We start from the raw sequence: 27,516 nt of genomic DNA, 5'->3' as shown, positions 1-27,516 counted from the left end.
AATTCCCTGGCAGTCCAGTGGTTAGGACTCTGAGCTTCCCTTGCAGGGGACCCAGGTTCCATCCGTGGTCAGGGAACTAAGATCCTGCAAGGTATGGGGCATGGCCAAAAAAAAAAAGTCCTGAGAACAGAGCCCAGGACAGAGTGAGCCATATATATTTATTTATTTATTTATGGCTGCGTTGGGTCTTTGTTGCTGCATGCGGACTTTCTTCTAGTTGCAGCAAGCGGGGACTACTCTTCGTTGCGGTGCGCAGGCTTCTCATTGCCGTGGCTTCTCTTGTTGCGGAGCACGGGCTCTAGGTGCGCAGGCTTCAGTAGTTGTGGCACGTGGGCTCAGTAATTGTGGCTCGCAGGCTCTAGAGCTCAGGCTCAGTAGTTGTGGCGCACGGGCTTAGCTGCTCCGTGGCATGTGGGATCTTCCTGGACTGGGGCTCAAACCCGTGTTCCCTGCATTAGCAGGCGGATTCTTAACCACGGCACCACCAGGGAAGTCCCGAGAGTGACTCTTAAGAAGTATCATCTCCCTGAGGTGAGATGAGGACCTCCAGGAACTGGCATGAGGACAGCGCCCCATGCCGGCCTGGAGAGGGCTGTCTCAGAACTAAGGAGAAGCTTCTCCCTCAGGCCTCCTGGGTTCCCACCAGGAGGACCAATAGAGGCAGAGTGGCCAAGGCTGGAGTCTCAGGGCCTAGTCTGTCCTGTGTCTACAGGGGACCTGGGCTTCATGGTGGAGGGCCCTGCGCTCCTCTGTCGGCTCAAGCTGACGAGGCCCGGGTCCTTCTCCCAGCCGAGGGGTGGGCAGACCTGGAGTCTTGGGTCCTTCATGGTCCACACAGCCTCCAGGAAGCTGCCTCTGGATGTCTGGGGAGGGGGCTGGGAAGGGAGTCAGGGGAGTGGAGGGTCGAGTGTGTGCTGTAGATGTGCCCACGTGAGTATGAATGTGGTGCCGCTTGCGTAAATCAAGGTACATGGACGTGTGTGTGGAGTTGTGACCCCAGGACATCATGTGATTGCAGGTGTCGGAAAGCGGGGTCTGTGTGTATGCGTGTGTGCGTGTGTGTGTTCCCTTGTGCCTCAGGCTATATTATATGGGGGCGGCTGGCGCTGCCTGTGAGTCCTTGTGACTGCAGAGCTGTGTGGGAGGGGACAGCCTGAGCCTTGTGACCGTGAGTGCAGCCCAGCCGTGGGCAGCCCCCGCACCCAGGCGCCCCCTGAGGAAGGGCAGCTGGCAGCGCACTCGCCGCCCTGGCCCTCGGGGCAGAGGCCTGGCAGCAGCCCCCGCCCACAGGAACCTCTCTTGTCCCCGCAGTGCAGCCACAATGGGACCACGTGCAATTTCCGGAACTTCAGCAGCGCCACCCAGGCAGTGACGGAGTGGTACGCCCTGCAGGCCACCAACATCTTCGCACAGGTTCCAAACGAGGAGCTGGTGGCCATGGGCTACTCCGCCGAGCAGCTGATCCTGGCCTGCCTCTTCGGGGCGGAGGCCTGCACCTACAGGTAAGAGCCGCCGGGCCCCCTGCAGCCAGGGTCCACATCCCGGTCCACACCCCCGCTTGGCCACTCAGCCCGCACCACAGTCTTCTGTGCCCAGGTGTCTTTGGTTTTCTGGGGGCAGAGCCTGAGACAGGGATGCGCTGAAGGCCCCATCACGTACTGAGGGAATCGCTTTAGGAAAAGTCTGCAGGAAAGAGGACTGAGCTAAGGGAGGCTGTGGCCACAGGTGACGTCTAGGCCTGACCTGATCCACGGGGAGCGTAAACCGCACCACAGAGTTGACCTCCCTTAAGCGAAGGGCGGGGGCGGGGGTGTGGGAGCAGCCCCTTGTACGTGCCCCCATCAGTTACTCACTGGCTCTGTGCCACCCCCAGGAGGATGGGCCGGGGTCTCCTAATTTCCCAGGCAAGGTGGCGGGAGAAGGGGCGGCTGTGAGCTGTTAGCCTCCAATACCCCGCAGCTGGGGATCTGTGCAGGTACCCCAGCATCTACTGCCCTCGGTTTTCTCATCCTAAGACAGGAACAATAACCATAGCCACTTCCTAGCGTTCCTGTGAAGAGTAAATGAAAGGGGGGACTTCCCTGGCAGTCCAGTGGTTGAGACTCCGTGCTTCCATGGCAGGGGGTGCGGCGTTCGATCCCTGGTCAGGGAACTAAGATCCCACATGCTGTGTGGCCAAAAATCAAAAAATTTTTTACCCTTCCCCCTCCCCATATCCTCAAGTCCATTCTCTAGTAGGTCTGTGTCTTTAAGCTGTGACAAAGCGAGAGAGTGGCATGGACATATATACACTACCAAACGTGAAATAGATAGCTAGTGGGAAGCAGCCGCATGGCACAGGGACATCAGCTCGGTGCTTTGTGACCACCTAGAGGTGTGGGATAGGGAGGGTGGGAGGGAGGGAGACGCAAGAGGGAAGAGATATGGGAACATATGTATACGTATAGCTGATTCACTTTAAAGCAGAAACTAACACACCATTGTAAAGCAATTATACTCCAATAAAATGTTAAAAAAATATGAAAGGAATTCATAGTGACAAAAGTATATTATGCAGATAACTTCCAAAAAAAAAATTTTTTTTAGGAAAAAAAAAAGGAAATGAAGCGGCTCATGTCAGCATTTAGGGCCCTGGAAGTCTTCACTGTAAACACCTTTTTCCCAAACAACCCCCAATGTTGAAAAGATGGCAGAATGAGGGCAGGGTCAATCCTAAAAGCCTGTGTCCTCTTACAGATAGCCCACAGATCTCCCCCTCCTTCCCCTCCCCAGCTTCTGACCATCCAGACCCTGGGCCTGAGAGCCAGGCTCCGTCCCCGAATTGGGGCAGCCTGCAGAGGGGCTGCAGGTCGGCTGGCGGGTCACGGGGGAAGGAAGGGGCTGGGTACAGGCAGAGCTGCTGAAGCCCCAGCGCCCCCTCCTGACTTCCTGGCCAGGCGTCTGGGTGAGGGGGACCACACCATCTGGGTCCCGCCCCGGGCTTCAGCCAGTCCTGTTTCCCAGAGATGCTGGCGTCTTCCTGGCCTGGGGCTTCAAATTCCCACACTTAAGGCCTCTGGAGAATGGAGCGCTGTGCTGAGTCTTGCCGCTTTGGATGAGGGACAGGCTACCGGTTTCACCCTCCTAGGGATTGTGGCCTCAGCCCAACTCAGTCAAATCGTACACCTTCAGGGACCTCTGTTGAGAATCTGCTGACAGCTGTGGACCCTCTGTCCCCCAAAACGCACAGGCACTCGAAAGGCAGGCATTTCGTAGGCTGTGTCACGGAATCCAGGCCCACTGAGGAGGCAGCGCTGCACATTTGGTCCGTTGTGAGAGTCAGAAAAGGCCAGTCCTACAGGTGGAAGAGTTACGTGATGGCCCCCTGCTGATGGTACACCTCCTGGCTGGTTGGTGACAGGCTGGATTCCAACCCTTTCCCTGGGCCAGGGCACTTGGTTCAGAGCACACCTGCCCAACCATTCCTGGCAGCCCTGCCTGAAGGTTGTTGGTGCGCAGTGGACCAGTGCTGTGCCCACAAGTTCATCGTTTACCCTCTCAGCTAAAACAGAGAGACGTAATACCGTAATTGCAAATATATGGCCCATCTGCGCAGTCAGAATATGTCCTGAAGTGCAAGTGAGTTGGGACAGTGGGTTCAACTAGGATCCACTGGGATCTGCTGCCAGGTCCCTGGTGCCTGAAGCGTGAGCACCTCCCATCGAGCAGGATCCCAGCGCTCGAAGGCGTGCGTTCTGCGCACAGCACGGCCCCTAAACTGAGCCAGCTGTTTCCAGGCCTGATCCAGGGCCAGAGGCAACCTGGGGATGACCTGCTTGTTGCCAAGATGGCGCCCTCCAAAACGAGTCACATTTGGGTCACATGGACTGAGGGTGGTCCCCCAAAGAGAAGATGGCTGATGGGCAGGCAACACCCGGTATTGGCCACACAACTTTTGTGGTGTAGCTAGGGCTGGGGAGTAAGTCTAGTGAAGGGGTGGCTCAAGGCTGGACTCTGCAGTTAGACTGTTGGGTTCAGATCCTTGCTCTGTCTTACAAGCTGTGTGGCCTTGAACAAATTTCTTAACCTTTTTTTGTTTTAATTTCTTTATTTTTGGCTGCGTTGGGTCTTCGTTGCTGCACACAGGCTTTCTCTAGTTGTGGCGAGCGGGGGCTACTCTTCGTTGTGGTGCGCGGGCTTCTCATTGTGGTGGCTTCTCTTGTTGCGGAGCACAGGCTCCAGGCGCGTGGGCTTCAGCAGTTGTGGCACACAGGCTCAGTAGTTATGGCTCGCGGGCTCTAGAGCACAGGCTCAGTAGCTGTGGCACAGAGGCTTAGTGGCTCCATGGCGTGTGGGATCTTCCCGGACCAGGGATTGAACCCGTGTCCCCTGCATTGGCAGGGGGATTCTTAACTACTGCGCCACCAGGGAAGAAGTCCCAAATTTCTTAACCTTTATATGCCTCCAATTTCCTCCTCCGTAAAACAGATAATAACAGTGCCTACTCTACAGAGTTATTTTGAATATTCAATGAGTTAGTATGCATGACAGGCTGACAGTAGTGAAGACTCAGTATTATTCTCATTAAACCCACATTTGACAAGGAACTCATTCTTCAATAATGATGCTAACGTTTATTGTGCCCTTCTGATGTGCCAAGCACTATTCTTAGCACTTTACATGTATAAAATCAATTTGACCCTGGCAACAAGCCCTCATTTTATATGATGCAACCACTGCCCAGAGAGGTTAAGCAACATCTCTGAGGTCACACAGCTGGTGAGTGTCAGAGGTGGCAGTCTGGGCCAGGCCCACCCTGTGTCACTTCACCACCTCATCAGAAATCAAGATCATCTTTCCTCCCCACCCACCCCTCCCAAGCCTGTTTCTTCAGCACTCGGCAGTCTGAGCGGAGGGTGTGACCCAGACACTTGGCACAGAAACCCCAGTCCACCCATCTCTGCGCTTCTGCTCACTCCCACAGCCAGCTGGTTACCCACCTTCCTGAATCAGCCTCAGACTCCGTGCTGAGGACACGTGCCTCTCTGCCCTCACAGTGCCACGCTCCAGACGCAACGGCTTCCTCACTCTGTTCTGGACTCCTTCCTCTCCTGCTCGTATGTGGCAAATGCTCAAGACGCAGCAGCTGCAGTTTTAGGAACATGTGAGCCACGTTTGGACCCTGACACCAAAGCACCCAGATTTGAATGCCAGCTCTGTGTGTTGTTGGGCACGCTCCTTAGCCGCTCTGTGCCTCAATTTTCTCATCTGGAAAATGGGGATAGTGAAATGACCTCATAGGGCTATCATGGGGATTAAATGAGTTAACATAGATAAAGTGCTTATGTGAAGCAATTATACTCCAATAAAGATGTTAAAAAAAAAAAGTAGAGGAGACAAGAAAAACAAAAAAGTGCCTAGAACAGTGCCGAGCATGTGTTAAGAATTATATGAGCACTTTAAAGATAAACTTTTTATTGTGGAATAGCTTTAGATTTATAGAAAAGTTTCAGAGAGAGAGTACAGAGTTCCCTTGTACTCCTCACCCAGTTTCCCCTCTCGGTAACATCTTACATCACCATAGTAATTTATCAAAACTAAGAAACCGACATGGGCACATCATTATTAAATACACCTAACACTTTATTTGGATTTTGTCAGTTTTTCCTGGTGACCTTTTCCTGTTCAAGATTCCGAGAGACCCCTGTAGGTTGCTGTCGGTTGTCACGCCTCCTTTGTCCATTCTGGCTGTGCCACTTTCTCAGACTTCCTTGTTCTGGATGATTGTGACAGTTTCGGAGTACTGGTTGGGTGTCTTATAGAAAGGCTTTGATTTGGGGTTACACAGATAAGATGGATTTGGGGGAAGAAGACCACAGAGGTGAGGGGCTTCTCATCACATGGTGTGTGGGGTACACGTTAGGCGCTCAACACCACCCGCGATGTTGGCCTTCCGAGGTGCAGGTGCCGCGTGCTGGGCTTCTCCACTCTAACGTAACCCCTTTGCCCCCCCTGTGCTCTGTATCGTGGAAGCACGTCTCTAAGTTCAGTCTGTCCTCTGGGGGGTGGAGGTGACGGCAGGGGGAGAGGGACTAAACTCCACTTCTCCTGGAGAGGGGAACATACACTATTCGGAATTCTTCTGTAAGGAAGATTTATGTCTTCTCCATTTGTTTATTTATTCAGTCTCTTAATTTATACCAATATGGACTCATGTATATTTGGGTTGTAATCCAATACCACACTATTTATTTTCTTACTCAAAATTTTCCATCTTTGGCCACTGAGAGCTCCTTCAGTTGGCTCCTATGTCTCTTTGACCTGTTCCCATCCCTTTATTTATTTTTTAAGTACTTCCTTACTTTCTGGCACAACAAGATGCCCCAGTCCTAGAATCAGCCATTTCTCTGAGGAGCTCCAGTCCTTTTATTGGAGAAGGGTATTTAGAAACCAAGATCTAGGCATCTATAAGTGTTGTTGTTGTTGTATTATTGCTTCAGGGATTGGCCAGCTAGTTCCTGACCTTCCCCAAACCCTACTACACAGTACCACTGTTGTTATACTGCTTCCTGCTAGGATGCTCTGTTTCCCAGTCTTTTCTGGAGGCTTGCTGGTCTCTGTCTATAAGCCTAGCCTCTGTTCTAGGGAAGGTTTTTGGAGGGAAGCGCCTAGCTCTGGAGCTGGAGGTAACCAGTGCTGGGAGCAGCCTCTCCAGGTAAAGAACATTATCAACAAGCAAATAGTTGGCAAGACTGAGAGTGCAACCCGGGACAGGAGGGGATCTGGCCGTGCCGGGAGCCACCCACTCCTGAGCTGTAGATGTCCAGGACAGCTCCTCGGGCACACCGTATCCCCACACCCCTGGGGTGGGGCCTCTCCTTCCAGAACAGGGCCTGGCTGCAGCTGGCTTGCCCTGCTCCGTTCCTTCCCTGTGGCCACAGCCCTGATCCCACACAGGACAGAGACTCTGTAGTGCCTGCCCAAAGCTGTTTCTTCCCTCTGGGACTTCGCGTGTGTCGTGCCCCCTGCCTGGGCTGCCCTTTCTCCTCCCCACCCGCCAGGCTCGGCTACCTCTTACTCACCAAGTCTCAGCTCAGGCCTCACCTCCTCCACGAAACCTTCCCTGACCTACTCCCTACCCCGACGCCCACTCTTCCAGGCTTATCTCTGTTGATACTCTTACCACATACTATAATTTATCCAACAAATATTTACTGAGTGTCTACTGAGTGCCAGGCTCTGAGGATGGGGGGTGAATTTGTTCAGTATTTCAGTGTGCTTGGCTTCCAACCCTCACGTCAGTCCCTTTGGGTGGGCGCTGTTGTTACCCCAGTGTTACAGGTGGAGAAACGAGACACGGAGAGGTGAGGTAACTTCCCCCAGGCTCACCAGCTAGTAAGTGGCAGAGCCAGAATTCAAATTCGGGCAGGCTTGGCTCCCGGGCCTGAGCTCCTAGCCTTCAACTTCTTTCTCCCTGCAAACAGACAGCTGCCCTCCCTGGGATTATGGTCTAAAGCAAGAGGCAGCTGATAAGCAAGCAGTTAAAGGAGATGAGTTCAGCTTCTGCGCACGCCCGCAGGGGAATAAGCAGGTGGAAATGGTCAAGTAACCGGGAAGTGACTTTGAGTAGGGAGGTCAGGGGACGGCTCCGAGCGATGAAATTGCTGCTCAGAGAACATCCCAGGCCCAAGGGGCAGCGGGCCTTGAATTTGGAAACATCTTGGAGTGTCTCTGCAGTATAATGAACAACGCAGGGAGAAAGCCCAGTAGGGCGTTTGCATTTTATTCTGTGGGCAGCAAGGAGCTTCTGGAAGGTTCTAGCAGGGGCGTGCCGTGGGCTGATTCACAACTTGAACACTCACCCTGACCACTGTGCAGGAGGAAGACTGAGGGAGCAGGACCGGGGAGGCAGAGGCTCCAGCAGGAACTGGGGCAGGAGATGCCGGCGGCCTGGACCAGGCTGGGAGCCTTGGAGGTGGAGGGAGGCAGCTAGGCCAGAGACGCACTTTGGAAAGAGAGGATTGCCGTGACGCTGCTCCGTAGTGCCCCCCACGCTGTGAGCTTCGAGGGTAGGGCTGTCTTGCCAGCCTCAGTGTCCCCAACACAGTGCGCTCCTCAATGAATGTTGGGTGAAGAAATGCACTTTCTTCCTGATTTCCCTTTCACCATGGAGGACCCCAAAGCTCAGAGGTTGAGGAGGCAGCTCACGCGTGTCAGGCAGGGTCAGCTCCCAGATTGGATTTCACTGCCTGCCCTGGACCCACCTCACTCTGCTGGCACAGGCGGTGAGACAAAAGGTAGAGGAGATGGCTTCCTAACCTGAGCACAGGGACAAAGAGCAGCTGGCCTCATGGGGTTATTTTGAGAATTAGAAATCTTCAGCACGGGCCTGGCCCCTGAAAGTCGCTCAGTAAAAGTTGTGGGACAGAAAGCTTAGAAAGTACTGCATTTCAGGTGATATTTCTGCAGTATTTGATGCACTGAGCCCCATTCCTTTCTGTTTCTTAATAAAATAACAAAAACAGTATAAAAACATCCAAGGATATTTTATTTTATTATTATTATTTTTTTTTGCGGTACGCGGGCCTCTCACCGTTGTGGCCTCTCCCGTTGCGGAGCACAGGCTCCGGACGCGCAGGCTCAGCAGCCATGGCTCACAGGCCCAGCCGCTCCGCGGCATGTGGGATCTTCCCGGACCAGGGCACGAACCCGTGTCCCCTGCATCGGCAGGCGGACTCTCAACCACTGCGCCACCAGGGAAGCCCAACACAAGGACATTTTAAATGCTATTTCCTATGAAGACTTGAGAACATACACATAGATAGAACAGGGTGTAATGAACTCACATGGACCTACCCACCCAGAACCAACAAGCGTGATTCACATCCTGTCCTGTGCTGTTTTTAAAGCAAATCCCAGACATCATATTCTTTCATCTATATAGTGTTCAGAATGTATCTTAAAAGAGACTTTTTTAAACAGAAGCACAATACCATTATCCTACCTGAAAAAGAGATGTACAGTGATACCTCAATACCATCAACTCTCCAGTTGTGTTCACACTCGTCAATGTCATACTTTTTTGTTTACTTGTTTGAATCAGGATCCAATTAAAGTCCACAGGTTGTGATTGTAACCAAGTCTTTGTAGTTTATTTTAATCTATAGGTTACCTCCCTTACCCTCTCTCACAATTTCTTTGCTGAAGAAACTGGAGTCTGGATTTTGCATACTGACTTTTTGTAGTGTCTTTGAACTTGTTCCTCTGTCTCCAGTATTTGCTATAAACGGTAGAGACAGATGCTCGATCCTGTTCAAGGCTGGGTTTTGCTGTTGTTTTGTTTATTGGCAAGGCCACTTCCCGGACAGCCTGTGCTCTTGCATCAGGACACACAGCAGTGGTCATTACTGGTGCACAATGCCCCAAATCCCCAAAATCGGGGGTGCAAAATGATGATCCTCTAATTGTATCATTCCCTCTTCAGTTATTAGCTGGATGAAACCAGAACTCTTAACAGCTATTTCACAAGGACAAAAAAAAAAGTCAGATGAAGGGAGCCATAGATTAAGGGATTTCAAAGGCATATCAACCAATCACATGTCAACGTCATTTGGATCCCAGTTTAAACAAATAAATTGTAAACCCAGAATTGACCTCTGTGAGGCAATATAAATTGAATGTTTAATAATATTAAGGATTTTTGTTAGTTATGTTTAGCATGGTTTTTTAAGAGTTCTTGTAGAGATACACATAGAAATGTTAACAAATAAAACTATGATGTCTGAGATTTTCTTCAAAAATATGGGAGGGAGAGTGAGGGCAGGTAGAGATGAAACATGACTGGCCGTAGGGATTTTTTTTTTTTTTTTTTTTGGCTGTGTTGGGTCTTCGTTGCTGCGTGCGGGCTTTCTCTAGTTGCGGCGAGCTGGCTTCTCATCGCGGCGGCTTCTCTTGTTGCGGAGCACGGGCTCTAGGTGTGTGGGCTTCAGTACTTGTGGCACGTGGGCTCAGTAGCTGTGGCTCGTGGTCTCATAGAGCGCAGGCTCAGTAGTTGTGGCGCACAGGCTTAGTTGCTCTGCGGCACGTGGGCTCTTCCCAGACCAGGGCTCGAACCTGCGTCCCCTGCATTGACAGGTGGATTCTTAACCACTGCGCCACCAGGGAAGTCCCGCAGGGGATTGTTGAAGCTGGTGGTGGGCTTCATTCTCTCAACTTTTTATGTTTGAAAAGTTCCATATCGAAAAAAATTAACCAAATTATCTGCAACTACATTATACTGTCGCTTCTTCCATGAGCGTCTTTATGCAAACACTTTGTGTTGTTGCTGAATTATTTCCTTAGGAGACGTTCTCGTGACATAAGGTAGGATCCTAGATGGGGCTCTTCACACGTCGTCGTGAAGTTCTCTCTTTCCTGGCCTCTGCTTGCACCCCCTCCTGATTCCCAGCCCTCCATCTGCGTCTACCTTCCTCTTTACCTGAGCTCCCGAGGTTCCCCGACAAGCCCACCTGTCTGCATTCTGCCAGCTCCTTGCAGCAAACACTGCCTGGAGCCGCCCTCTCACTCTTATGATCTGTATTCGTTTCCTGTGGCTGCTGTAACACATGACCACAAACTGGGTGGTTTAAAACAACGGAAATTTATTCTTTCACAGAGGAGGCTAGAAGTGGGCAGTCCCGGTGTCAGCAGGACCAGGCTGTCTCCAGAGGCTGCAGGGGAGAATCCTTTCTTGCCCCTTCTAGCGTCTGGTGGGCCCAGGTGTTCCTTGACTTCTGTCTGTGTAACTCCAATCTCTGCCTCCGTCTTCACATGGCCTTCTCCTCTGTATCTGTGTCTCCTCTTCTGTCTCTTTAAGGACACTCATGGTTGGATTTAGGGCCCACATGGATAAAAGAGGCTGATCTCATCTCAAGATCCTGAATTATGTCCGCAAAGACTCCTTCTCCAAATAAGATCATACTCCCAGGTCCCTGGGGTTAGGACGTGGACATCTCTTTTTGGGGGCCACCGTTTAAATGACCACATGACTTACAAGACCGTGTAGATGAGACATGAAAACATCAAATAATCTTCTTTTTCATCCCTCATGGCTAAGCCAGAGAGCCTCGTCCCACCCTTCCTCACCCTTCTTTCCCAAGGGAGTCCAGGAATCTCCTCTCTGGTGGGTGCATGGGTGCAGGTAAAGGGACAGAATGACCTGTTGCTCACCTCTCCCTTCCTAAGCCTCTCTGAGCAGTAATCTACCCGAGCCCTGGGCAGGGGAGGCATCAGATGGGGTGGGGTGGGCCCTGCTCTCTAGCTGATGGTGTTTCTTTCAGGAACTTCACACGCATCTTCCACCCTGATTATGGCAACTGTTACATCTTCAACTGGGGCATGAAGGAGAAGGCCCTCCCTTCAGCCAACCCCGGAGCTGAGTTTGGTAAGTGTTGGTTTGTCCTGGAGCCAGGGCCATGAGGATTTAAATCCTATCACGTGGGGCTGAAAGACCAAATTACCATCGGCCATTGAGGGGCAGGACCGAGGGTAGAGGGAGGCCGGCACCTACTGTGTGCACGGGGGCTAGGCCAGGTGCCTTCTCAGCCGTCCCCCCACCCAACGCTTGTAAATCCCTGGGGTAGTGACTGGTGCGCTCATTTTGCTGATGAGGAAAGCGAGGTAGCAGTAAGCTTAGTGGTCGAGAGCACAGGCTTCTGTGACTGGGTGGAATCCCAGCTCCACCATTTATCCCCGGGTGAGGCTGAGCTGAGACTTAACTTCTCGAAGCCCTTGTTTCCCCATATCGAACAGAGCAGAGCATATATGTAGTATAGAACTCATCGAATCATCCTGGCCTAAGGCAGGTAGACCTCTGAGCACAGAGCAAGCAGCCTTGTCTCTAAGCCTGGCAAGTAGCAAATGCTCGATAAATGCAGATATTCTGAGAAGTTGTAAATAATTTGCCCACGCTCACATAGTTACCCTGGGGCAGAGCCCTTACTCTCAGCCTTGTTTCTGTGCAGTTCTTGAGAGACAGAGAGCAGGTGAAGTAGTAAACAGAAGGGAGGAAGAGGAAGCGGTTGACAGCAGAGGCTGCTCATTTTGGGAGAAGGGCTGGCGGGCTCAGCATGTGCACCAGGCCCTGGGGAGCAAATCCTTCCTCCCCGCTCAGGTTGTGCCCTCCCCAGCCATCAGAGGGCAGGTGTCATTCAGCAGCTGTCAGGGCTGCTGGTCAATAGGGGTGTGGGTGGGCTGCCCACCCTTCACCACCCCTGTGCCCCTGAAGACACTGGGTATCACAGAGGTGCTGGTCGACTCAAGTCTATACGAGAAGATGATTAAGATCAAGGAGCTGGCTGCCTGTTTAGAAGCCCAGCAACCCTCCACTTCCTCACTGAGTGACCTATGACAACATCCCTTCTCCTCTATGAGCCTCAGCTTCCTCATCTGTAAAATGGGGACGATAATTGTACCTAACTCATATGCCCCTTGAAAGCACCAGTGGGATCATGTAAATAAAGCCCTTAGCCCAGCACTCAGCATGTAGCAAGTGCTCAATAAATGCTAGCCTTCTTGTCCTAACCACCTAGCCCGGTCCCATGGTGCATAAAATGATGGGTCTGGTCTCTACCTTCAAGAAGGGAACAGTGGAGTGGGGCAGGAAGACAGATAATAAAAGAAGAATCTCAAGAGTGAGAGAGGTACTTGGAAGGAAAGTTCCAGGGCTAGGAGAGCATATCGCAGAGATCCTGAGACCCAGTCTAGGTAGTCAGGGAAGGCTTCTGAAGGAAGTGACACTTGGGCTGAGATCTGAAGGAAGAGCAAGAGTTTCTAGGTGAAAGGTGAGGCTGGAGACAGCATTCCAGAGAGAAGGGAGAGCGTTACGAAGTCCTAGCAGCAGGAAGCAGCACGGCAGCAAAGGGAAGTGAGTGGAGAGCGTGAGGACCTGTGTGATTGGAGGTAGGACCGCCTGTGCTGTGGCCCTAGGTCTACCTGCCCTGTGGAAGAGAGATCATGGCGGGTGGTGTAGGGGGCAAAAGGAGCCCAGAGAGGAGACCATGGTGGCTTGGACTCGAATGGGGGCCTTAGAGAAGGCAAGAAGTCTGGATTTTCGTAAAGTGGAGCCAGCTTCCTGCACAGACCCTTGGCTGGAGGGGACTTGGACCAGTGGGTGGTGGGTGTCCCTTCAGCCTTGGGGAGCGAGCTCAGGCAGCCCTCGGCCCCATCTTCCCCTCAGGCCTGAAGTTGATCCTGGACGTGGGCCAGGAAGACTACGTGCCCTTCCTCACGTCCACAGCCGGTGCCCGGCTGATGCTTCACGAGCAGATGTCGTACCCCTTCATCAAAGAAGAGGGCATCTTCGCCATGTCGGGGATGGAGACTTCCATCGGGGTGCTGGTGGTATGGCTGCAGCCCAAGGGCACCCCACCTGCCCAGCGCCCACCTCCCAGGGCCTGAGAGCCAGAGATCCGGGCCTCCCCAAGCCCTGGATCTCCTCACCATCCACTCCTGCCTCGCCTTCTGGCTGGAACCACACCGGGCGGCCACGCTCTGGGGGAAGATGGGTGCCCCCCAAGCACTGGCGCCTGCTGGGACATCAGCCCTCTATCCCCTCTCAGCAGCCCCTAGACCTGCATGCTAGATGGGAGGGAGGAACAGAGGGGGCTTCCTAGGGGTGACTAGGGGCCCGCCCACAAACAACCTCTCACACAGGACAAGCTGGAGCGCAAGGGCGAGCCTTACAGCCAGTGCACCGTGAACGGCTCCGACGTCCCCATCCGAAACCTCTACAGCGACTACAACACGACCTACTCCATCCAGGTGGGAAGATGGTGCAGCCTCATGACGCTGGGGCCCCATCCACGTCTACCTAGCCTGAGGCCTGAGGTCTCTGGGAAAGCTAATCCCAGCAGGGCTGACTCTGCTGGATCTTTGGGACCACAGGGTGCCCTGTCCTGGTTCCCACCGGGGCCCAGGGCTGGCCGCTTCTCCACCCTGCTTTGTAGGTGTGCCCTTGGGGTCTCGCCCTGGGGTCTCCCAAGAAGAAGCCTTGTGTATGTTAAGGGTTTACGTGAATTACATCATCATTTAATCCTTTCAATACCCCTACGGGCAATAATATATTAACAATAATTACTAATTATTGTTAACGTATTATGCTATTAATAGCATTTATTATATATGCCATTTATTATAAGTATTAATATACTAATAACAGCAGGCTTATTGTGTGCTAGGCAGGCACTGTTCCACGTGCTTCACATATATACATTAAATCATTTAACCCTCACAACAACCCTAAGATGTAGATACTATTATTAGGAATGAAGAAATTGGGGTTTACATACCCCTGAGAAGTCCCTCTTTGTATCTGGCCTCAATCCCCCTTGCTGCAGCTGGGGGCTTCCCCCTTATGCTGATCTCCAAGGTCAGCCCAGGAGGCCTGGCCTCAGACCTGGCCCCAGTGGAGAAGGACACACTGAGTCTTTGCAAAAGTGACCACTTGCTGACACTTTTTCTCCCAGCCCAGTCTTCCTTGGTGGATAAGGAAACTGAGGCATAACAAGGGCCATGGCAGAGCAGTGCCTGGCTCCGTGTCTGAGAGCCCCAAGCAAGGTGTGGTCTTCCCGTTTGCCTTAGTCAGGGGACTCCACTCTCCCCCATGCCCGCCTGCCCGCCCACTCCATCCAGCTGACCCCAGGCACCCCACACTCTGACGCTCCTGTCTAGAGAGGCTTCTGCCTGCGATGGAGAGCTCAGGGAACCTTCCAAGCCTCTGGAGGGAGGACAGATGGACAGACAAGACAGCACAGGGAGGTGGGGAGCATGGAGGGGGAGGCCAGAGGCATCAGGCCCCAGCCCTGGAGGCCTCATTCTAGAAAAACCTCAGTTCTTGCTTCGTCCAGTCCAGTGCAGTCACCACTCTGGCCGGAGACCTTGGCAGAGCCCCAGGCCCTGGTCTGGTGCTTGGCCTGCCCAGGCCCCGCCCTAGCCCAGCCTCAGCTGGGCCCTGGAGAGGACTCCCTCCTTCCAGGTGAGACAGTGGGGTCTGGGCGAGTGGGAGACACTTGGCCAAGTCAGGGCTCCCTTCTGACGCCACTGCCCCTGACCTCGCCCCAGACCCGCTCCTCCCGGCTGTGCCATTTCATCTGCCACCTCCCCCTGGCCACTTCCTCCCGCAGGGAGCCCCCAGGTTTGCCAGGGAGGACAGAGGAGAGGATGGGTTGGCCTGAGGAGCAGCAGGCAGGAGAGCGGAAGAGAAGCTGTGGGCTCCTTGGCCGGGGTGGGAGCAGGGGGTCCTCCAGAGGCAGCGCTTGGGAACCTGGGCAGCAAGAGACGTGAGGAATGGCTGCTTCCGTTCGCTGAGCGCCCCATGGCAAGCCGAGCTCCCCGCCTGAGCCGACGGGAGCGACAGGAGTAAACTGAGGCTCAGAGGCTAAGGGCTGGCCCCGGGACACATAGCTCGTCTCTGAGTGGAATGACCTGAAAACCCAGTATGAGTAGATTCATCTCAACCAGCCCAGGGCTGGGGCGGGGGGAGGGGAGGGCTGAGTCCACTCTCCCCCTCCCCCATCCCCAAACAGGGGACATTCTGTACAAGGTCACTTCCTCTTCCATCCACTCTGAGCAATCACAGCACACTTCTCGCCTTCCCTGAGTGTTTCTCTCCAGGAAGAAGGCGCACAGGGCAAGCCTGCCTGTCTTCCCTTCTGGGTCCTTCCACGTAAAGGGCTTGGAAAGCTGCTGGCAGCCTTGTGACAAGCGCTCTCTAAGAGTTAGCTTTTTTTTTTTGGCCACATGCAGATCTTAGTTTGCTGAACAGGGATCAAACCCGTGCCCCCTGCAGTGGAAGCGCAGAGTCCTAACCACTGGACCGCCAGGGAAGTCCCTCAGAGTCCGCTTTAGTGCTGGAACAAGACACCCCTCCCCATGTCATCCGTGGGGCCCCAACTCTGAAAGGTGGCAGGGGCCATCCTCAGAGAGCTGGCCTCTGGCCTGAGTCCCTCTACGGGGGCCAGGGACAGGGGAGGACCACCACGCCCCAACTTGGAGGAGGCTCGGCCACTGCTTCCGCGCGGGAGGTGCCCCTCCCCCCCGCCCCCCAGCCCCCGTGGCCTGGGCAGCAAGCTCTCCGGGCCCCCTTCCCCCGGGGCTGGGACGGGGACATCACCGTCAAGTCTGCATTCTCTCTGTACCTCCTCCACCCCCAGGCCTGTATTCGCTCTTGCTTCCAAGACCACATGATCCGTAACTGCAGCTGTGGCCACTACCTGTACCCGCTGCCCCGTGGAGAGAAATACTGCAACAACCAGGAATTCCCAGACTGGGGTGAGTGGGGAGCCCCGGGGGACCGGCCACCCGCCAGCTGGGCCACTGCCCCCGAAGGCCCTGACCACAAGGGAGGTCGGAGCTCCACGCCCTCCGTTCCCGTCCTCTCAGACCACAGCCCCTCTCGCCTCTCCCCCTACTCTTCGACTCCATTAACTACACTTGAAACATGTATGTTCGGGAGAGAATTTGTCCTTGAGACCTGAAGCCACAGGCGGAGGAGCCCCTGCTGGGCTCACACTGAGCTGGGATCCAGGCTTGGAGTCCAAACACCGATGGATGTTGTCAGCAGCAAAGAGCATCCCACCACCTCTTTTTCTTTTAACCTTTTATTTATTTATTTTACTTTTTGGCTGCATCGGGCCTTAGTTGCGGCACACGGGATCTTCATTGAGGCGTGTGGGATCTTTCGTTGCAGCGCACGGGCTCTTTGTTGCGTCGCGCAGGCTTCTCTCTAGCTGTGGCACGTGGGTTTTCTCTTCTCTAGTTGTGGCACGTGGGCTCCAGAACGCATGGGCTCTGTAGGTTGCGGCACACGGGCTCTCTAGTTGAGGCGCACGTGCTCAGTAGCTGTGGCCCGGGGGCTTAGTTGCCCTGTGGCAGGTAGGATCTTAGTTCCCTGACCAGCAATCGAACCCGCATCCCCTGCATTGGAAGGCGGATTCTTTACCACTGGACCACCAGGGAAGCCCCCTACCACCTCTTAAAACTAACAAAATGTGTGGACAAGAGGGGAAAACTTTACCCCTTCCAGCCACCCATCCCTTCCCACATGACCCCATCACCCCGGCCCACCGGCCAGGATCGGGTGACAGGTGGAGGGAAAGCTGCTCTGATGCTGCTGAGCTGGGGCCGGGCTGTCCGGGGAGAGGATCCCCCAGGCCAGGCTGGGGTGAAATGGCTGGCGACGGGGCGGGTTGGGGGTGGATGTAGGTGATTCTCCATGACCGGGGGGGTTCGGATTGAGACAACTCCCCCCACTCAACCTAAGCACAGGCCTTAGGTGGCCCAGGGCCAGGAGGGCAGAGGGCAGCCTGAGGCTCAAAGCACAAAACCCCGCTCAGAGTCTCTCTCCCCACCCGCTACCGCTCAGCCTATTGCTACTCGGCCCTGCGCACGAGCCTGGCGCAGAGGGAGACCTGCATCGATGTCTGTAAGGAGTCCTGCAAGTGAGTCCTGCCCGGAGGCTCGTGTGGGCGGCGGGGCGGGCTGTGGATGGTGGGGCAGCTGGGACAGTGACAGGCTGCCTTCTCTCTTCCAGTGACACGCAGTACAAGATGACCATCTCCATGGCCGTCTGGCCTTCTGAGTCCTCTGAGGTGAGTCAGGGGCGCGGCCAAGCTCCTGGCTGCCCATCTTTGGGTGGGAGGCAGGTGTGGGCAGAGGTCTGCAGGCTGTTTGGAACTTTACAGAGGGGGGTTCCTCCCTCCTTCCCCTCCCTCCCTTCTTACTTCCACCCACGTCCCCCAAAGCACTGTGCTGGGGCCACAGCAGTAAGCGGGACACACAGTCCTTTGCCCTTACGGAGCGTACTTTCTACCTGGAGAGACAGACAATATACAGAAATAAGATCATTTCAAATGGCTGTGTAGGGTAGACCAGATGATGAGAGGCTAACTGGGGGAAGAGGCCTTAGGGTAGTCAGGGAAGACCTCCCTAAAAAGGTGACATTTGATTAAAACTGGAGGATGGGGCTGAGCCAGGCTGGGCGGGTCTGGGGAGGATCTGGGCAGAGGGAACAGCAGGTGCAAGGGTCAGAGGTGGGAAAGAGCTGGCACAGGGAGGCCGGGCCTATGGGGGAGAGCCTAGAGAGCCGAGTGCATTCTCCTCAGAACAGCAGCCACGGCGTGCGCTGTCACCCTCCCTTCTCCCTGGGCCAACACGTGGTCCCCCAGGGGCTTCAAGAAGATACAGGGCTGTGGTCTGCCTCCACAGGTAGCAGGGCCCATGACTGGGAGGGGATGCTGCAGGGCACCATTGTTTTCAGCTGCCTTTTTGGGTTCCAGGACTGGATTTTCCATGTGTTGTCAGAGGAGCGGGACCAGAGCCCCAATATCACCATGAACAGGTGAGCTCAGAGTCTGGACGGGCCAGGGAAGGCAGAAGAGAGGAGGAACCAGAGCCTCAGGGGAGGGGCTTGGGCATAGAGCCGCTACTCAGTCACCTTCTCACACTGATCAGATTCAGAAGCAAGCCTAGAGGAGCACTGAGAGAGGCCAGCCAGGGGGGGGTCCGAGCCTACCGCTTCCTAAAGGAGAGCCTGTTCTTCCATCTGTCACCTGGCCATCCAGCCATCCAGCCTCCAGTCCTTTCATCCTTGTGCCCATCCACCCATCCACCCATCCACCCATCTATCCATCATCCATCCTTCCAGTCTTCTACCCACCCATCTCTCCACTCACACATCCATCCATCCCTCCGCCCCTCCACTGTCCATCCTTCCATTCTCCCACTCATCCATCCACCCACCCACCCTCCATCCATTCAACCATTTTTCCATCCATTCAACACAAACATGCATTGAGCACAAGAAAAACAGAAGATTCAGTCTATCAGGAAGTTCGAGTCTAGAGGACAGAGGTATGCGAACAGGGCTTATGATGATGGGAGTCTGCCCAGGACCCTTCCTGTGGGATCCCAGCAGGGAAGGAGGCTCCTTCTTCCTGAGAGATAAGGGAGGTCTGTATAGGGAGATGACACTTGAGCCGATCCTCCAAGGAGGAGTAGTAAATGTTCAGACAAATAAGAAGAGGCAGCAATGTCCCGGCAGAAGCCTGGAGGTGTGAGAGAGCATCGCCTTTCTGAGGACCATCTCGGGTCCCCTGACAGAGAGCCAAGGCTTAGGACTCTATGTCAAGCCTACTGTCCATGGGCTGGGAGTGGGAGAGGGGAGCCCGGAGCTGATCCTCAGGACTGTCTCGGGCCCCAGAGTCCTCTGGAGAGCTGGTTCAGAAAGGGGCACACAGGATGGGTGCTGGGCAGTGCTGCCTTTTGTGGCCCCAAGGCCTGGAGGGGCCCTTCCTGGCGCTTGTTTGGACCTCACCACTCCTGGGAGTGGCAGGTGAGAAGCTCGAGCCAGAGGAGGGCTGGGGGGGCCTTGCTGCCTTTCGTGTGTGTGTGTGTGTGTGTGTGTGTGTCTGTGTGTGTGTCTGTGTGTCTGTGTGTCTGTGTGTGTGTCTGTGTGTCTGTGTGTGTGTGTGTATGTCTGTGTGTGTGTGTGTGTCTGTGTGTGTGTGTGTGTGTCTGTGTGTGTGTGTGTCTGTGTGTGTGTGTGTGTGTCTGTCTTGGGGAGAGGGCACCAGCTTCCTTTGCTGCCTCCTGCAGGAAGGGAGTTATCAAGCTCAACATCTACTTCCAAGAATACAACTATCGCACCATTGAGGAGTCAGCAGCAAATAACGTGAGTCTGGGGGCTCCTGGCACCTCGGCCCCGCCTGCAGTCCCTCCACCTGGTACCCAGAGGACGGTCCCTTAAGCAGTGTCAGATTACTTCCCTGCGCTGAGACGGTCACCCTTTCCCCCTTCCTGGCCAACAACCCACCTCACAGAAACCCGTGAGGCTGGGCTTGAGGCAGGAATCTGTGGCCCGACCAGCCCCCCTTCCCCGGCCGGGCCCTCAGTCCCCTGCTCCCCACAGATCGTCTGGCTGCTCTCAAACCTGGGAGGACAGTTTGGCTTCTGGATGGGGGGCTCGGTGCTGTGCCTCATCGAGTTCGCGGAGATCATCATCGACTTCGTGTGGATCACCATCATCAAGCTGGTGGCCTTCGCCAAGAGCCTGCGGCGGAGGCGGACCCAGGCCCGCTACGACGGCCCGCCGCCCACCGTGGCTGAGCTGGTGGAGGCCCACACCAACTTTGGCTTCCAGCCTGACACGGCCACACACGGCCCCGATGCTGGGCCCCACCCCCATGAGCAGACCCCGCCCATCCCAGGCACCCCACCCCCCAACTACGACTCCTTGCGTCTGCAGCCGCTGGACGTCATCGAGTCTGACAACGAGGGCGATGCCATCTAGACCCTGCCCATCCCGGGCAGCCCAGGAATTCAGACCTGAGCAGTGGAGACCGTCGCCCAAGGCCGCATTTTATGATGCCCTCTCCACGGGCCCGGGACGGGAGGTGGCCAAGGCCAGAGTCCAGGTCCTGCTACAGAGAGCCAGCAGCTCCTGGCCAGTCCCAGGCTGAGGGCTCCGTGGAGTAACGGTGCTGGTACGGATGTGGGAATTGTGTTCCTGCCCGCACCCTCCAACCTGACCCAATCCTTGGCCTGGGACGCCCCCAGCCAGGCTCCAAGACCTGGAGCATCCTCCCCTGGAGGCAGGCCACTTCCCTCCCAGGGCCGGTCACCATCTGCCCCGAAGATGAACAGGCAGCACGCTTGTGACCTTGTGAGTGGGTTTACTGAGGGCAGCTTTGGTGGATAGCAGGCATCAGAGGCCCTGCCAGGTGGCACATGTTTTGTTCTGGAAAATAAAAGTAGAAACCACAGAGTCTAGCTTTGTTCTTTGTCTGACTGGGCAGCCAGAGTGCCCTGATGCATCTCTGGGGGTGGAAAGGCGTCCATAACAACTTGAGAGCAGAGGCCTGGCCAAAGAAAGGTCCAAGCTGGTGATTTTTAAAGTTTCTTTCAAGTTGTCCCTGAAACAGTGGCTTTATGCCTTTTTCAGTGTCGTCCAACTTATTTCTTTGGGTTGCAAGAATCAGGAGAGAGAGAAAGAGAGGTAAGATGGGAGAAATACTCAAAACTGGCTTAAGCAAAAGCATCTCCAGCAGCTCAAGTGATGTCTGTTCTCTCTGCCTTCCCAGGCAGGCTGTCCTTACTTTACAGCAGCAAAGGGCCATCTGCAACTCCAAACTCAGCTAGGAGAGAGCACCTCTTTCCCAGTTGCCACAGCAAGTTCCCAGGCAGACTCTCATTGGTCACTGAGTGGGTCACATGCCTGTCTCTGAGCCAATCATCAGTGTGCCCAACTGGCAGGCTGCTGGGATTGGTCAGATCCTGCCCATACCTGAGGCCAGTTGGCCCCCAGCAGAATCACATGGTCTGAGGGTGGTGGGGACATGGCTCCTAGGGGTGCTGGATAAAATATAGGCCACCAAGTTAAACTGGAACTTTAGATAAACAGCAAATTAATTTTTTAGTAGACGTACATCCATGTAATATTGGGGGCATATTAATAAATCATTCACTGTTTTTCTGAAATTCAAATTTAACTGAGCTTCCTGTATTTTTAATTGCTAAATATGGCAACCCTAATGGCTTCCCAAAAAGAGATCAGGGAGCTGTTATCAAAGAAGAATGTGGTCTGGCAGCTGCAGACAGCTGACCACTGCAGGGCCCTGCTGTCACCTGCTGGCCCTGGTGGTGAAGGAGCTCTCGCTTCAGACCCTGGGACCAGGGCATCCCAGCCCTGCTGGTCTAGAACACCTGGGTCCTTGGCCTGAAAGGCAAACAAGCTGTCCTCCCATTAAGTGCCCACGATGGCACTGTGGAGGAAGGAGGTGTCATAGGCTGATGCCACTCCAGCCAAAGGCAGCATTGCTAGGGACTGAGTGGGGCAGGCCTTGGGGAAGCCAGGTTTCTGAGCTCAGGGCCAGGCAAGTCTGTACGCTGGAGTCTCAATTCTTGGTAATTACCACACTTACTACTATGACTAGGACTTTTATCAATAGCAATGGTAGTTGTTGTCACCACACTCACTATTATTTGTTGTTTTTAAACAATGACTGTATTGTATCAAACATTTATGACATGCCAGGCACCAGGCCAAGTAGTTTATAAGTAAGTCTCATTTCATTGAATTCTCATAACCACTGGGAAATATGATCATGCCATTTTACAAGTAAATAAGCTGACGCTTGGAGAGGTAAAGTAAGGTGCTAGACTAGATTGCTATTCTTGTAAGTGACATAGGCGAGACTCCTGGTCATAAGAATACCAGTTCCTCAGAGAAGCCCAGGGCTTTCATATTTATTATCTCATCTGAGGCTCTGGCGCAGGCAGAGCAATGATTATTATCTAACTCCATTTGCCAGCCCTTTGGTCACAAGTTAATTTGAACTTGAGCTAAAAGGGGAATTCATTGGTTCTTATAATTAAAGTCCAGGGATTTCAAGCCTGGCTGTAGCCAGGGCTTCAGCTACAGGCTGTATTTTCTCCTGTGTCGATAGCCCTCTCACACAGTTTCTCTCCATAGGCTACTCTTCCCTCCATAGTCCCAGACGCCATTCCCTCAGCTCAGCAACCACAGCAGGAAGAAAGCTCTTCCTTCGCAGTCCCAGCAAAAGCCCCGACAGCGAGGCTCATTTGGATCAGCCTGGGCCACGTGCTCACTGTGAGCCCACCACTGCCACTGAGGATGGGAGACGCTGCCTGGCCATCCTGGGGTGTATCTACAGCGGGCAGCCCCTTACAGACTCCTGTGAGAAGTTTTGCTCAGAGACGTGTTGAAGCGGAGCGGGAATGAGCTTCTGGCCCCCAAAGCTGCTTGTAGATGGGAGACGGGGACCAGGCTGACGTGGGTATCAGTTGCCATCTCTCTCTTGGGGAGTACTGAGGGCCGGGGTGAAGATGGATAATGGCCCCATCTCCAAAAGCAGGCTCTGGGTCAGACAGACAGGCATTCCTCTCCCCTCCGGATCTAGAGCAGATACAGGCTGTCCTATTCCTACTCTGGGTTCGCATTAGAGCCGTTTAAGGGTGACAAATTAGTCTAGCAGGGCCAAAATTGCCCAGAAAAATGGCATTCTGTAATTCCCTCCTCTACCCGCAAAGGGAAGGTAGGTTACAGACGCTAGAGGACTATGAAATTAGCAGCTATTGTGCACTTGCTACATGCTGTTGCTCCCACTGTGTCTCAGTGGCTCTTCAAATAACCCTATGAGTTAGGTACCGTTATGACCCCTGTTTTTCGGATTAGGAAATGAGGCTCAGAGAGGCTAATGACTTTCCCAAGGTCACACAGCTGAAAGGTGGCAAAGCTGGGAATCAAGACCAAGCCTGTCCTAGTGGCACTCACCCACACTGGCACAGAGGTCACTGCAAAGAGGTTTCCACTTCAAAGCAGCTCTTTTCACCTTCCAGGTGACCAGCTCCCACTCCAAGGCAGGAGCCAGGCTCGAGCCCTGCCAGACACTCTGTGATCCACCACATGAGAAACCAAAGTATTTTTCTTGGTGCGGATTCACAGCTGATGCTCTTTCGGGGCCAGCCAAACTGGTTCCCAAGATGTGGGGACAGAATGTGTGGGAAGCCCTGGATGACAAGCCCAGAGAGACACGGCCCTGGCAGCCCAGCGGGGCTGGTTCAGAGGCCACATTCGCGGCAGTGCCCCTCCGGAGGGCTGGCACAAGCAGGCTAAACCAGCTGGGATTATCCTTTCCTGCCGAATCCTCAGTGCAGACAGCACAGCACATGAGAAGCACCCAAATATTCACTGAGGAAAGCAAACAGCCTTCTTTCATTTCATAGTACTTATTAATTGCACTTTCAAGACAGGATCATTTAAAAAATCATCTGAAAATTCCTCCCTGATAAATAATACACCTCTAATTTACAACCTTTTTTTTTGATTATACAAATGAACCACATCTTTTTGAAATGAATTCTGCCCAATCCCAGGCGGATTTTTAGAGCAAATCCATTCTGGGGGCTTCTGTGGCCCCGGAACTCCAGCCCCGACCCTCTTACCAGCCGGGCGCGTGGGGGTCAGTAGTCCACAGCCCGCATGGCGGCCACCGTGGTGGCGAGGCGGCGGGGCAGGCCTTTGCTGACCTGTCTGTAATCCTCGGGTTTGGCCTTCAGGAGCATCAGGATGTTCTGGAGGGTGCGGGACGGCTGCAGGCCCAGGGCGTCCATCACGTTGATCAGGTAGTCTGCGGGGACGGAGCAGACAGACACAGCTCGACAGACTCAGCACCGAGAGGACGAGCCCCAAAGGCCTCGCCGCGGTAAGGGACAAGACACACCCCTAACCCCCAAGTGCTGGCTGCCAGGTCTGCCCTCAGCCCACAAGCCTTCACTCTGAGGGCTTTTCCAAGGGGTCAGACCTGCCTGTGAGCTCGGCCCGGGTCCAGGAATTCTAGTCTCATAAAGGAGTTGCCAACATCGCCCCATCCCCGCCACTCCCACTGCACACTCAGCTCTACAGCCTAGCCGACCTCAGCCGAAGCTCTACCCTCGGGACCCCTGCGTTCCCAGCTCTGCTCCCCAGCAGACCCCACTGACGACATGGAAAACCCAAGGGGTCAGGAGACACAGGGCTTATCTAAGCAGCTCCCGAAGATTTCCCAGCAGAGCCCCTACAGGCGGTACTTTGGACGGTGCAGGGGGCCAGGCCTGGTGTAACGCAGTTCCCACACCTCCCAGATAACCCCTTAGGGTACGAGTTAGGACAGATTACTGAGCCCACCCCCAGGCCAAGTCGATGAGCATTTCCAAGAGAGGGTCTGAGGCTCCTGTCCTTCTGAAAAGCAGCAGTGCCCTCCAACCGGCAGGCAAGCTCGGGCAGCGCCGGCGGAGTGGAGGAGAAAAACGGGTTTCCGAGGTCAGGGTGACCTCAGTGACTCCATCCACCTCCCGAGTCTCTACTTCCACCTGTGGATGCAGTTTGTACCCATCAGGCAGCATGTTCGGGGGATGAAGTGGGACAAGGACCGCGGACGTGCCTGACGTGACGCGGGTGGTCAGTAACCGGCTGCTCCTTCCCTTCCTCTTCCTGGGCAGCACGGCTGGCCGAGCCCGAGGCAGGGCGCTCTCCAGCCCCTCCCTCTTCCTGCTCTGCGGGACTGGGAGACGCATCACCCGGCAGGTCCCTCCTTATGTTCTGATGACCACCCACGTTAATCTTTTCTGCCCAACTAGGCTGGAGCTCCAGGCACGGCTCTATCTTCCCTGTGTCTTCTTTCTGAGGCCCGGCTCAGGGCAGAGCCCATAGGAGGTGCCTGCTCTGCCCTGGCTGCCTGACTCATGTCCTAGCGAGCCGCTTCCCAGGAAGGGCACCACCAACCAGTCAGGCACCTGCCTCTGGCACATATTCACCCATAAAACTGTGAATTCCCCTCGACTGTCGGCCAGGACCTGCGAAACGGCAGCCCATGATCTACCATGACATCTTCTGTTCAGACGGCAAGAGTGTTTTTGGTTTTGTTACTTTTTTTTTTTTCTGGCTGTGTTGGGTCTTCGTTTCTGTGCGAGGGCTTTCTCCAGTTGCGGCAAGTGGGGGCTACTCTTCATCGCGGTGCGCGGGCCTCTCACTATCGCAGCCTCTCTTGTTGCGGAGCATAGGCTCCAGATGCGCAGGCTCAGTAGTTGTGGCTCACGGGCCTAGTTGCTCCGCGGCATGTGGGATCTTCCCGGACCAGGGCACGAATCCACGTCCCCTGCATCGGCAGGTGGACTCTCAACCACTGCGCCACCAGGGAAGCCCCTTGGTTTTGTTACATTTTAATGCTTAATTTGAGGGTCTTTAAGGTGGCCACACACTGCCACAGACCTCTCCGCTCTCTATCGTGTTACCACCTGGCAACTTCCCGGCCCTTAAGCACACTCCCTCACAGCATAAGCTCAGTGAGCACAGGAACTGTCCAAACCTCTCTTGCATCCCATCTCCTAGCACAATGGCTGGCACATAACAGACACTCACAGTCAACGCTGAGCGAGTGAGCAGATGGATGTGGACGGCAGCTTAACGGAGGGAGATGCGATGTGGACAAGTGAACTGTAGGGACCACCCCCAAATCTCACTCACTAGTTCCGCTGGTTCTCTCCTCAATGCTCCCGCCTATACCAACGGGGACCACCGACGAACATTTAAACCTCTTCATCTCTTCTCTGAACCTGTGCCCAGTGAGATGACAAAAGCTGGCTGCTGCCCTGTAACGGCTGAGAGCTAACCACGAATTAGCACAGAGCTGGGAGCTGGGGCAGCTGGGTTCCAGGCCTGGCCCCATCACTCACTGCTCTGGGACCCGGAGCAAAGGGCCTCACGTCCATTTCTCCCTCAGCAAACAAGAGGCTGGCTCGGGCCTGGGGTCACCCAGGGCAAAGCTCTGGCTGGGTCCCCAAGGAGGTAATCTTTAAGGCTCCCACCACCCTCTCCCTCACCCGCTCCAAGAGCTGCCTCCAGCTAAAAAACAGGCAGGCAATGGACTGATACCAAGAGGCTGGGGAGACGCCCCGACCACCTGCCTGCAGTACCCCCAGCCTCAGAGCACCCTGCAGGCGGCATCACCTCCAGGGACGTGCGCCAGCAGGAGCAGGTGGGCACACGCCCCTGTGACCCGGGAGGCAGACAGGTACTCGGATGGAGACCACGGGGCAACCCCGGCTGGGTGGCCTGGTGTTGCACGTGCTCTGTGCCCCGCTTCCTCATCAGTGATGAAGGCAGGGACGCTGAGCTCACAGGGGGTTTGAAGATTGCGTAAGCCCGTGGGTGCGTGAGCGCCTGGTTCAGCACCTGCCATGCCTGCGCACAGTGAGAGCTTATTCAATGTCAGTTTGCATGATGATTCTGTCGGTGGGCAGAAGGCAAGGCGGGGCAAGGCGGCATCACACAAGTCTGCCTCACTCATCCCAGCCCATCTCGGCAAAGCGCCCCTTAATGGCTCTTAGCCTCAGCAGCTACCCGAGTCCACGGGGACACCTGTCAAAACACTGGTGTCTAGGCTTCTATCCTAGGCTTATTATGTCAGAATCTCTGGGGGTGGGGCCTGGGGAGTCCACATGTTTAACAAAGCTTCACAGACAAACCCAGAGCTGAAGTTGAGAGGAGACCTGGGACGACACACCTGGAGGGCAGGGGGCCTGACGGATGCAACAGGCCAGAGCTGACCCTCCCCCCACCCGTCCCAGAGACCCACCGATGTCGGTGGCCAGCTGCTTGGTGGAGTGCGGGGTGAGCTCAGGGATCTGGAGGACCGCGTCACAGTAGGTCTGCATCGTGGCTCTGGCGATAGAGCCCAGCCAGCTGTCGGCCATGTTGTCCAGCTCGGGCAGTTCGTCCCCTGGAAAGGGAAAGAGGGTCACCAAAGAAACACAGCCTGGCCAGGAAGAACCGGCCACCAACAGCTCTTATGGGGCTCTTCGGGGTGACCAGGCCCCATGATAGGTGCCACATGCAATATGCAAAGCTACAGTCTCAATGGACAACGCAGGAAACAGAGGACAATTACATCTTAGGTCAACTGGTATTGACTCAGTACAATGAGGATTCAGAAAAGAAAGCAA

The 27,516-nt window shown here is 54.7% G+C and overlaps 2 protein-coding genes across 2 annotated transcripts in view; one reads left to right on the top strand and one right to left on the bottom strand.

The window, feature by feature from the left end:
* Positions 1-20,305, top strand: part of SCNN1B (sodium channel epithelial 1 subunit beta) — a gene marked incomplete at its 3' end in the record, with an annotated part of 75,831 nt that extends 55,526 nt beyond the window's left edge. Inside the window, exons 4-13 of the mRNA XM_082858128.1 lie at positions 1,312-1,502; positions 11,298-11,401; positions 13,196-13,359; positions 13,672-13,779; positions 16,170-16,287; positions 17,381-17,456; positions 17,549-17,606; positions 18,294-18,355; positions 19,612-19,687; positions 19,925-20,305. Coding sequence (XP_082714254.1) covers positions 1,312-1,502; positions 11,298-11,401; positions 13,196-13,359; positions 13,672-13,779; positions 16,170-16,287; positions 17,381-17,456; positions 17,549-17,606; positions 18,294-18,355; positions 19,612-19,687; positions 19,925-20,305 — 1,338 coding nt within the window. The remainder of the gene's footprint in view (positions 1-1,311; positions 1,503-11,297; positions 11,402-13,195; positions 13,360-13,671; positions 13,780-16,169; positions 16,288-17,380; positions 17,457-17,548; positions 17,607-18,293; positions 18,356-19,611; positions 19,688-19,924) is intronic.
* Positions 20,306-23,524: 3,219 nt separating this feature from the next.
* The window catches only part of COG7 (component of oligomeric golgi complex 7), an 81,675-nt gene continuing 77,683 nt past the window's right edge, over positions 23,525-27,516 (bottom strand). The window contains exons 16-17 of the mRNA XM_082856872.1: positions 27,150-27,293; positions 23,525-24,164 (exon numbers count right to left, since the gene is read on the bottom strand). Coding sequence (XP_082712998.1) covers positions 23,998-24,164; positions 27,150-27,293 — 311 coding nt within the window. The 3' untranslated portion in view covers positions 23,525-23,997. The remainder of the gene's footprint in view (positions 24,165-27,149; positions 27,294-27,516) is intronic.

Source organism: Leucopleurus acutus (assembly GCF_964270905.1).
Source record: "Leucopleurus acutus genome assembly, chromosome: 16".
NCBI classification, from domain to species: Eukaryota; Metazoa; Chordata; class Mammalia; order Artiodactyla; family Delphinidae; genus Leucopleurus; species Leucopleurus acutus.
The sequence above is the reverse complement of the archived record's forward strand: the minus strand, read 5'-3'. Positions and strand labels throughout refer to the sequence as shown.